Source organism: Neovison vison, chromosome 5 (genome assembly GCF_020171115.1).
Source record: "Neovison vison isolate M4711 chromosome 5, ASM_NN_V1, whole genome shotgun sequence".
NCBI lineage: Eukaryota > Metazoa > Chordata > Mammalia > Carnivora > Mustelidae > Neogale > Neogale vison.
This window is the reverse complement of record NC_058095.1, coordinates 27,234,947-27,245,889: the sequence shown is the minus strand read 5'-3', so window position 1 is coordinate 27,245,889 and position 10,943 is coordinate 27,234,947. Positions and strand designations below refer to the sequence as shown.

At 43.7% G+C, this 10,943-nt stretch overlaps 1 protein-coding gene and 1 pseudogene across 1 annotated transcript in view; both read right to left on the bottom strand.

Annotated features, from left to right (window-relative positions):
• Window positions 1–3,812: 3,812 nt before the first annotated feature.
• Window positions 3,813–3,891, bottom strand: LOC122907997 (annotated as a pseudogene).
• Window positions 3,892–4,953: 1,062 nt separating this feature from the next.
• Window positions 4,954–10,943, bottom strand: part of BLMH (bleomycin hydrolase) — a 47,367-nt gene continuing 41,377 nt past the window's right edge. The window contains exon 12 of the mRNA XM_044248226.1: window positions 4,954–5,881. Within this exon, the coding sequence (XP_044104161.1) occupies window positions 5,730–5,881 (152 nt within the window). The 3' untranslated portion in view covers window positions 4,954–5,729. The remainder of the gene's footprint in view (window positions 5,882–10,943) is intronic.

Sequence of the window (10,943 nt, the reverse complement as noted above, 5' to 3'; positions counted from 1 at the left end):
TTCATCTCTTCTTGGCAAGCTCGTCACCCTCATCCTTCACCCTCACTGAGGTCTGCGGTCACCGTGGTTAGAAGTTAGTTTAAAACCAGGCAGCATTTCTTCCCTTCTCCGAGTTTAAGCCCCTTTGCAACCATAGGGCACTCACTAGAGCTGTTGTTCCCAAATGACAGCAGCTGGTGCGAATCAAACATTCTGTCCCTCCCGTTCTTCCTTTCCCTTTGTGATAAAGTGGGAAAGGCTGAACTTGAAAAGGGAAACAAGGGGCACCTGGGTGGCTCAGTCTGTTAAGCTTGTGACTCTGATTATGGCTTCAGATCATGATCTCAGGGTCGTGGGATGGAGAGTGGATCCATGCTGGGCGTGAAACCAGCTTAAGATTCTCTCTCTTCCTCTCCCTCTGCCTGCACCCCCTCCAACTCCTCCCCTACCCTTCCACACCCACTTACTCTCTTTCTCTTAGGGATGAAAAAAAAAAAAAGGGAAACAAAACTCAGGCTGGTTTATTCCTAGCTTTTTAATCAAACTGTAGCATGGACCCCAGGGAGGAAGGAAGAGTTGGCGTCAGGCAACAACAGTTTGAACAAGTTGTCCTAAATAGGGGAATGCTCATCTGGAATTACTTAAAGAAGTCCAGCTTAACCAGTGGTGTTGGCTGTGGTCAACAGCAGTGCCAGCTAAAGGACTTCGTTAGCGCGAGGGCCCCAGAGCTGCCCGCAGCCCATTAGAATCAAGCTGTTCTTTTCTTTTCTTTCTTTCTTTTTTTTTTTTTAAGATTTTTATTTATTTGACAGAGATCACAAGTAGGCAGAGAATCAGGCAGAGAGAGAGGAAGGGAAGCAGGCTCCCCCCTGAGCAGAGAGCCCAACATGGGGCTCGATCCCAGGACCCTGAGACCATGACCCCAGCCGAAGGCAGAGGCTTTAACCCACTGAGCCACCCAGGCGCCCCTCAAGCTGTTCTTTAAGGACAAGCTGGAGACGGCACATGGGTCCGTGACCACATCCTGAAGGCACGTCTCATTATCAGGTCCTGGCTTCTTGGATGTGTGGGGTCAGCATGACTCTACATGTCCCCAGAGTCCTCTGGCTGCCAAGGACTTTCCACCCGTCAGAGCAGCAGTTAGAGGAGTGCCCAGCCACGCCTTCCTATTTCTGCGCTCAGCAGTCCCCCGAATATCAGCAGGGTCCTCTGGTTCAGGTCTCTGGCTAAGCTTTGACCCATTTCCCCAGGGGCACTGCTGTTTGCTTCTCCCTCCTTGATCCTAATTTTGAGAAATATTTTTTATTAAATATTTGGTTATAAAGAGAATTTTTTTACATATTGTGGATTTTGTTTATAATTTGTTTTGGGACTTCTGCATCTATGTTTATGGGTGTGATTTACATGTAATTTTTCCTCTTACTATCCTTGTCAAGAGTTATGCTGGTCTCACAAGACAATGCTTTCCACCATAATAGTTCTTTACATCTATCCTTTTGGGCTAATCGAGATTCCCCAGAGATTTCCAATCCCCTGGGCACTACATTTTTTTGTTTTGTTTTTGTTTTTAAGTTTTATTTATTTATTTATGAGAGAGAGAGGGAGAGCAGGGAGCAGGGGAGGGGGAAGGAGCGGACGGAGAGGGACAAGTAGATTCTACACTGAGCACAGGGCCTGATGTGGGGCTCCATCTCAGGACCCTGAGATCATGACCTGAGTTGAAACCATCTCTTGATGGACAACACTTAACTGACTGAGCCCCCCGGGGCACTCCTGCCTGGCACTGGAGTTTTAGGTGCACAAGATGGCAGAGAACATTCAGAATGCAAAGACTCAACCCTCTTACGATACTTTCATCCCCAACTGTGTTGCTGACCTCCAGACCATAAGCTGTTTTTCTCTAGAGAATAAATCTTGAATTGGCTGAAAGAGCAGGGGAGGGACAGTTACCCAGCTGCCCAAGGTAAGGAGGGGATCTAACAGACAGTCAACCCTCCAGTAACCCTCCTTTTGCTCCCAGTTCCCGTAGTGGCTATTTGGAGATGCTGTATTTGGCGGGGGTGGGGGTGGTGGGGGTGGTGGTGGTATTATGCAGTGTAGATTGCTTTGCAGAGCACTGCCTGTCTCCACCACGGGCTGAGGATTCAATGGTTTCAGCTCTGCTAAATTTCTCAATGCCTCTGTCTGCTTTCCAGTTTATTGTTTCTCTTCTGTTACTCTGGAGGTTGTGGAATTAGGTCTTCTAAATGAATCATTTAACAAAGTTTATCTTCCAGTTTTCTAACATCTACAGTATGTATAATAGTGCTCTCCTTTTAATTTCTTGTATATGTGTTTTCATTAGTCTTGTCAAGATCTGTTAATTTACTTTTTTTTTTTAAGAACCAACTTATGGCTTTGTTGAACTTTAGTTTCTGCACATACATTTTATTTCCTTCTACCTTTTTTAAAGTTTATTTTACAGTTCTAATTTCTTGACATGGATGCTAAGCTCAATTCTCAGGCTTTCTTCCATTCTAATAAAATTTTAAAGCTATAAAATTTATGTACTGTTTTAGCTCTACCTGCCATTTTGAATATGCAGTATTTTTTTTTTAATCATTGTTTGGGTTAAATTTCCTTTATGATTTCTTCTTGGACCTATGACTTAATTTCTAAACATATAGGAGCCTTTCAGTTAGCTCTTAATTTTAGCTTCTAACTATTAAGAACTATTGGAAATTTGTTGAGGTTTACTCCCCAATATATGGCCAGTTTTTTAAAAAGTTCCATGTGCGCTCAAGACTGTGCAATTATTAGAGCAATGTCCTATAGATGTCCATTATACCAAACTTACTAAATGCTTAAATCTTTTATATATTCACTTGAGGTTTTGGTTACTTGATCTATCAATAATCAAGAAGTGAATTAAAATCTTCCATTATGATATTGGATTATTTTTCCATATAGTTATGTTTTTGTTTTATATAATTTGAGGGTTATTAGGTACATACTAATTTAGAATTTAGAATCTTTATATTTTTCCGGGGAACCAAGTAAACATATAATTAATGCAGTGATTCTATCTCTAGTAATGCTTTTTTTTTTTTAAAGATTTTATTTATTTGACAGAGACACACAGCAAGAGAGGGAACACAAGCAGGCAGAGTGGGAGAGGGAGAAGCAGACTTCCCATTGAGCAGGGAGCCCAATGTGTGACTCAATCCTAGGACCCCGGGATCATGACCTGAGCTGAAGGCAGCCGCTCAACAGACTGAGCCACCCAGGTGCCCCATGCTTTTTGTTTTAAAGCCTATTTCCAGGGTCGACATGTTATACAACTCCAGGGAGACTGTGAATAGAGATCCTGGCACGAGTCTGTTTGTTATTCAGAGTAGTCCTAATTTTGCTAATTATCAGTATAGCCACACCAGATTTATTTTGCTTAGTATCTGCCTGATGTATCTTTCCTAACCTTTTCATATCCCAGGTTGCCGATGTCTCTTGTAATTAGCTTATGGCTGAGTTTCTTTTCAAACTCCAGTTTGAGGGTCTCCTGGGTGATTCAGTCTGTGAGGTATCTGCCTTCGGCTCAGGTCATGATCCCAAGGTCCTAGGATCAAACTCTGGCAGGGTCGGGCTCCCTCCTCAGCAGTCTGCTTCTCCCTCTCTCTTTCTGCCGCTCCCCCTGTTCATGCTCTCAAATAAAAAAAAATCTTTAAACACCCCCCAAAACCCTCCAGTTTGACAATTTACCTTTTTTCAGGAACATTTATATATTGTACTTAATGACACATTTAGATTTATCTCTGTCTTATTTTGGATACTCTATTTGTTTTACTTTTTTTTCCTCTCACATCTTGTCTTTTCAATTAGCAATAATCGCGCCTCGGATAAACCTCATTGGCTACGATACTGCCACTGCACATGGACAAAAATACCCTGCTTATTTTTTAGTAGGTCATCTAGAAAATTTTGGATGTATCATTAACATACCAAAGTCTAAAGTCAATCAATATACTTCTCTTCTTCCTGAATGACAAAGGATATGTTTAGTCCAACCACCTCCCTAATTATCATCATCTCTTTTCATGGATTTTGGTCTCATCTTTCTTTGAACCCTGTTAGACTTACCTACAGGCACCTTCTGTTTAGATGATGCATGTACATGATGATGCACGTTTCCTATCTTCCATACTGGATCACCTCCCTTCTGTTTGACTGCAAGTGTACTTTATTTCACCTCTGAAAGACAATTCATTGAGTATAAACTTCTAGGCTCACAGTTAACTTCTCCTAGCACCTTGAAGATATGTTTCACTGTCCTCTTGCTTACAGAGTTGCCAATGAGAAGACAGTTGTCAACCTAATGGTCTTTTCTTTGGAGGGAATGATCTGTGTTCCTGGATGCCTTAAAGATCTGTTCTAGCATTTTGCCATGATATGCCTAGAAATGGGTTTATTTAACTTGCTTGAAACAGAAAGGGTTTACAATAATAGTGACACTTCGATTAAAGCTTGATCCTTTATCTAATGTTATCTTGGAAAGTGCTATGACAGACAGCCCTGCTAGGACTGAGAAGATTCTAGGAAAGCCAGAAAGGTAGGGGGCTCAGGCACTGATGGAAATATTGATTAGGAGGCTATATTTATTTGCTTTTAGTGAAAGGGAGACCCAGTCTCAGTAAAACATACTCTCCAGCCACTTACAAGGCTGAACCCAGCAAAGCTTCCTTTCTTACTCTTCTAAGATCTGGATGAAAAAACGGTTAAGTGGCAGGGACACAAGCTCTCCTAGATGCGGTCCCTGGACATCCTCTGCAGAAGCCAGTGAGGGTCAGCACTGGCTGGGAAGGACCATCGAGACCACACAGAAAGTGAAGCAGGGAAGCCCTGAGCAATCTTACGGTTTCTCCATTTTGAGGAATAGGAGTCACCTGGTTGCTTTCTTTTGTTGCTAAATAAACTCCTAGCTACATCAAATAAGCCATTTACTCTCATTTAGCAAAGTGTTTTATTCAAAAGCTTCTCAGCACCATCTAGTTGTCAGAAAGAATGGCATCGCCTTTTCCTGCCCACCCGACTCCAGATTCCAGAGGCCGCAGTTAAACCGTTGGGCTAGAGCGCCCCCTAAGGGTTATAATTCAGATCATGATAAAGTTTTGGTTGTTCTCACACTCCTCTTTCTCTAAGCCTCCACTCAAGGAGACCTGTGCTTCCCCACAGTTCCGAACAGGAAGGAATCATGTCAGACTCGATCAACCTCCCATTCCTGGGCTATCAGAGGCACATAAAACTACCTTGACAAAAACGGGATTCAGTGACTGCCATCTAGGAAGGACAGTGATGCTGTCAGGCAGCATGCAGTTTGAAAGCTCAAATCTCAAGATAACCCTCCCCCAACTCTACCCTAGAAACAAGGAGCATCAGGTCCATTTTCTCTCCATCAATTGCTCATCCTCTCCTGTCTTCTGAAAAGACACTAAGCCAGACCTTTTGACAGAGTTAGGACAAACAATGACAGCTAATTAAAATGCTAAGAGATCCTGAGCTGTTGGGGATGAGGAGAGTACAGAGTGTGACCTGATCCTTCCTTTCAAGAATATTTTGTCTCATCATAAAGCACACTTCTCCGAAGAGGTTCCTGGAGGAGAAATCCAAGAGTCTGACTGTGTCCTGTGGGAACCCATGTAACTTTGGCTTCAGTCCTTGGATCTGTCCGTTGCAGCTACTTCAGGTCCCGGAGGAGGAGGAAACAGCTAGAGGCAGCGTCAGTCGGCCAAAGCCCCCATGGGGTCCCAGGCCGGCAGGACGATGGGTTCCTGCTCTAGCACGGCTAGCACCTCTTCGGGAACATGCTTCTTGTCCACCACTACTTCGTAGACATACTCAGAGAACCACTCATCTGTCATGCACAGGTAACCTGGAGGAAAGAACAGAAGGCTCATGAACCAGAGGGCAAGGGGCAAAGGGCAGAAGCCCCACTAGCACGCTAAAGAAGCTTTTTACAAAACTTATACCTGCACACGTTTTTCAGCTTTCCCGTCTAAAACCTCACTTACTCTAAGTCTTACTAACCATTCTGTGATGCAGACGTGACAGGCATGGCTATAATTTCATCTATCAGAAAACTGGGGCTCAGAGTAATTAGGTGACAGGCCCGGTCGCACAGGGGAGGCTCCGACCTGGGCCTCAGACCTAAGACTGTTCGCAGATCCTGTGCTGTTTCATTGCCTGGGCTGTCTGGGCTGAAGAGGAGCATGTGACCCTAGAAGACAGGAGGAAAGCCTTCTTGTTCATAGAGCCAGCACCAAGGGGGCTGACCTCTAGGATCAGAAGGGCAAGCACCCTAGTTTCATCCTTACCCTGCCCACCTTCTCAGCATCACAGGCTCTTCTCCTACCTTCCTCTCCCCTGTAAATTCCTGTGAGCAGCTAAGCTGCTAGGGGGAACCTGATGGGGCCCGTGTCTTCATTCCCAGGTAGCTGCTTATTTGCTGGTGATCCTGTGTAAGTCAAATGATAACACGGTCTTTGCTCCCTAGTGGAAAATCTGTGGTGAAGATCAGGCAGAAATGGGAGACTAAGACAGCTTCTTGATCTCTTTTCCTCAGCGAGGCCCTACAGTTTACAGACCTCTCCACTGGGTAGGACCGTATGAATGCCCTAGGCTGAGAGCTCAGCCCAGAGAAAACATGGTGTCAGCCATCATCCACCCATCTTAGAAGCCTGCCTTTTCCCATTAGGACGATTAACCTCTATTTCAGGCTCCACTAGGACAAAATAAATTCCCCTTCAGGAACATCCTTCCAACAAACCTAAAGAGGGGAAAAAATGCTTCACTTGGCCACTGATAATATAAAGAGTAAAATTAAAGTGAGCAACTGAAGTGCGTATTTAAAATACGAATTGGTCAAGGAGAGAGCCCAGAGCACAGAAATGTGAACTTACACAGGGCTGCTGTGCACACTTACACACCCAAGGACTCAGAGGAATTAGCAGTCTTCATCACCGTCATCATCACGCCCATCTTAACCATATCCGGCACCTGGTCTATACTAGACACTTGAGCCTTTTTTCCCTCAAAGTGTTTGTGCAAATCGCTTTCTGTGCTGTATCATTTCTCACTACTTGGGACCAAGAAAAAGGAAGAAGTTGTAGGTGTTTCTCCCATGGCAGTCCTTTAGGGGAGCAGTTCTCCAATGTCCAGGCCCCACTATATTCTTAAAATAAGTGAGGATGCCAGAAAGTTGTTTATGTGGGAACACCTACTGGTGTTCACCATATTAGAAATGAAAACAAAGTTTAAAATACTAATTCATAAGAATTTTTTTAAAAACATGAATAGAAATAATACATTTTAAGGAAAAAAAACCATTAAATTCTCCAAAACAAAATAAACCTTAGTTAGAAAAATGGCTTTGTTTTACACTTTAATGTCTGGTTTCACAGAAGACAAATGAATTCTTGTATCTGCTCTGTCTGCAATCTGTTGCAATCTGTTGTTCTGGCTGAAGGAGAAGAAGGAAAACCTGGCCTCATACAGATTTGTTGTTGAAAGGAAGACCTTGCAAACTCCCTAAGAGGGTCCCAGGGAGCCGCGGGGGTCCTGAGAGCACACTTTGACAACCGCTGCCCTAAAGGCCAGCCTGATTTAAGTCCTTAAAATGCAACATGATGGCAAGTCTAATTGTGTAAGCTAAATGGTGTCACAGAGGACATTATTTAACATGAAAACACAACTGTTTCGGTGAGGTCTCCTGTGCCCAGTTCTCCTCTTCACCTCTGACAGAAGCCAAGGACAGCTCCCCCTGATGTGGCACAGGATGTCTATCGTCACAAGGAAACGCGGTGCAGAAGTGCTCAAGGGCTCCCTCCAAGTAGGCTGAAGGAATGCATCTCTGTCCAGTGACACCCGCCTCCTGATCCAGCACTCCTCTTCTCAACCAGAGGTACAGGCAAGGGGACCACAGACCCAATGGACGCTGTAACCAGGGCTGCTTCCAGTTCCTGCCTGGATTCAGTACCCCCAAGCCCCCGACTTTGCTTGTGTCTGTCGAAAACCTGGCCCACACTATCACCTACACGAGTGCCACTAAATTCTCTCAACGGACAGAGAGTCCTATCAACAGACACCAACTATCCGCTCGGGCAGCGGAAGGGCCAACCAGTACCATCTCTTGCTGCATCCCAAGTCACTGCTTCCTGAGAAATTCATTATCTGCCTTCCCCAAGAGGGGCTTTCAGTGGGCAGGAAACTGGACTACTAAACACCACACAACTTGAGACATTAGTCATCCTTCCCCTTCCCAGGCTAAATAAATCCCTAGAATGGCTCTGGACAGTGAGGCAGGTGAAGGACAGAGGCAGATTCGTGTAATAAAGTTCTGTGTCCTTACGACAATACTATCATCACACAATCAAATGAGTCTTCAAAGAATGCACAGAGAAAATGGACAATAAGTACATGTACACTATCTTGTTCCAAAAGCAGATCAGATTAAGTCCTCACAAATTAAAACTCCTATCAACTGCGATCCGCCCTCTCAGTGTCCCTACCCAGAGGACCTGCCTTGACTCAGGATATGAGTTCTTTGGAGGCCCACAAAAACCTCACAGTCTAGGTGGCGGCCAGGTAATTGCACCCTGAGCAGATAATGAACTCGGGGTTGCTGTAACTGTTGCATCTTTCGTGTCTCGGGAGCTGGAGATTAGGATCAGTATGTCTGAGAACCGAGTGAGTGCCATGTGCAGGAGCAGCAAAGTACCCATTCAGGCAGGTTTATGTTTTATATTTTCAGGTGGTTAAAAATGGCCATTGTGCATTTCCAGTCCTTAAGCACTCCAGTCCTTAAGCACTCTGGCCACCAGAAACAGGGGTTCCCCAGAAGAAGAAAAATCTGCAACAAGGAGCCCAAGGTTATATTTAAGGAAACAGAAAGTCAGTTTTAGGAACTATGGAGAAATCACATTTTGCTTAAGCTGTAAATTGTTTACAGGCAATGAGAAAGAAACAAAATACGTGAACAGTCCTCAAAAAAAAACTGCCAGTGTTTCTGTATTGGTTAAGAGAAAGTGTAGTGTTGGTCGGTAAAGGGAAAAACGGTGTCTGTTGATACAATTCTAGATTGATTAGGTCAAATTCACTCAGAAACAGAATAGTACTGAACAGGTTAGTTTAAGGGGAAGAAGATCTTTACCTGAAAGTAACAGTTTTCTGAAATTCTACCAGAGATCTAACATTTCCCAACCTTTCAGACTTGATTAAGGTAGTAAACATGTTATCATTTATGAGTTAGATGTTTTCTGTTTTTTGCTCTCTGCCTTCTATGAGGTATTTTACCTCACTAACAAATTATCTGTGGTTAATGCGGGGTGTCTTGGAGGGGCTATTTTTTGAAAAAGGTGCGACAAAATCGAGTTTCTGTTCTGCTCTGATGGGTGTGCCTGGCAGCATGGATCTAAGGAGGCTGGATTCTCGGGGCCTCATGACGTCACTGCCGATCTCTCACCTGATGGTGATAACTCAAGGCTGAAGAAAGCTTCCAAGAAAGGAAAGCAAACACCTCACGGGCATTATTAGTCTCGTATTTCCAACCTCCTAATAAACACTGAGAAACTACTTCAGGGGACATTAGCCAGTCATTTAAAATGAAGTTGCAGGGGTGCCTGGGTGGCTCAGTGGGTTAAGCCTCTGACTTCAGCTCGGGTCGTGATCCCAGGGTCCTGGGATCGAGCCCCGCATTGGGCTCTCTGCTCGGCAGGAAGCCTGCTTCCCTCTCTCTCTTTGCCTGCTTCTTTGCCTACTTGTGATCTCTGTCTGTCGAATAAATCAATAAAACCTTCAAAAAAAAAAAAAATGAAGTTGCAAAGACCATGCAGCAACATGGAAAACATTTAAGCGATAAAAGTGAAGAGCATACAGACAATATATCTTATATAATTATAACGATGTTACGAATCCAGATACGTAGGTGAAAAAAACCTTACAAGAAATAACAAAATGATAACTTTATTCAACAGGGTAGGTGATTTTCTCCTCAAAACTTCAGAATTTTTTTTAAAAGATTTTATTTATTTATTGACAGAGAGAGAGAGCATAAGCAGAGAGAGCAGCAGAGGCCGAGAGAGAAGCAGGCTCTCTGCTGAGCAGGGAGCCTGATGTGGGACTCGATCCCAGCACCCTGGGATCACAACCTGAGCCGAAGACAGACACTCAACCGACTGAGCCACCCAGGTGCCCAAAACTTCAGAATTCTTATACTGGGTTTTGGCTCCTAATTCTAAAGACTACTCAAATAATAAACACTTATAACAGATTTTGGAAACATGGGAAGAGGAAGAAGATGAAAAGGTAGAAAATGAGAAGAAAGAGGAAGAGGTAGATGAGGAGCAGGAGAGAAATATAAAATTTTTTTTTAAAGATTTTATTTATTTATCAGATAGAGATCACAAGTAGGCAGAGAGGCAGGCAGAGAGAGGGCGGGGGGTGGGGGAAGCAGGCTCCCTGCTGAGCAGAGAGCCCGATGCGGGGCTCGATCCCAGGACCCTGGGATCCTGACCTGAGCCAAAGGCAGAGGCTTTAACCCACTGAGCCACCCAGGCGCCCCATGAAATATAAATTTAAGACATGCCTGCAATCCCACCATCTAGAGATACACTCTATTCAGATTTTACATCCGACCTTTATAAAGTTCCTAGGTATAGACTCTACACATTTTAAAAAAAAATGAGACACACATAATCACTTTTATTACAAAGTACCACACAGGCTGCAGATTTTCCACTTCATCTCTTTTCATATTAATTTAAACAATACAACTATTCTACATCATAATTTTTAAGTGCGGAATTTGGATAAGCAAGCCAAAATGAATTTAATCAGTCCCCTACTGACGAAGTCTGGCTTGTTTTTTCATTCTTAGAAACAACATTGCTACGAATATCTTTGCAACTGAATCTTTGTACCTATCCTTAATTATCTAT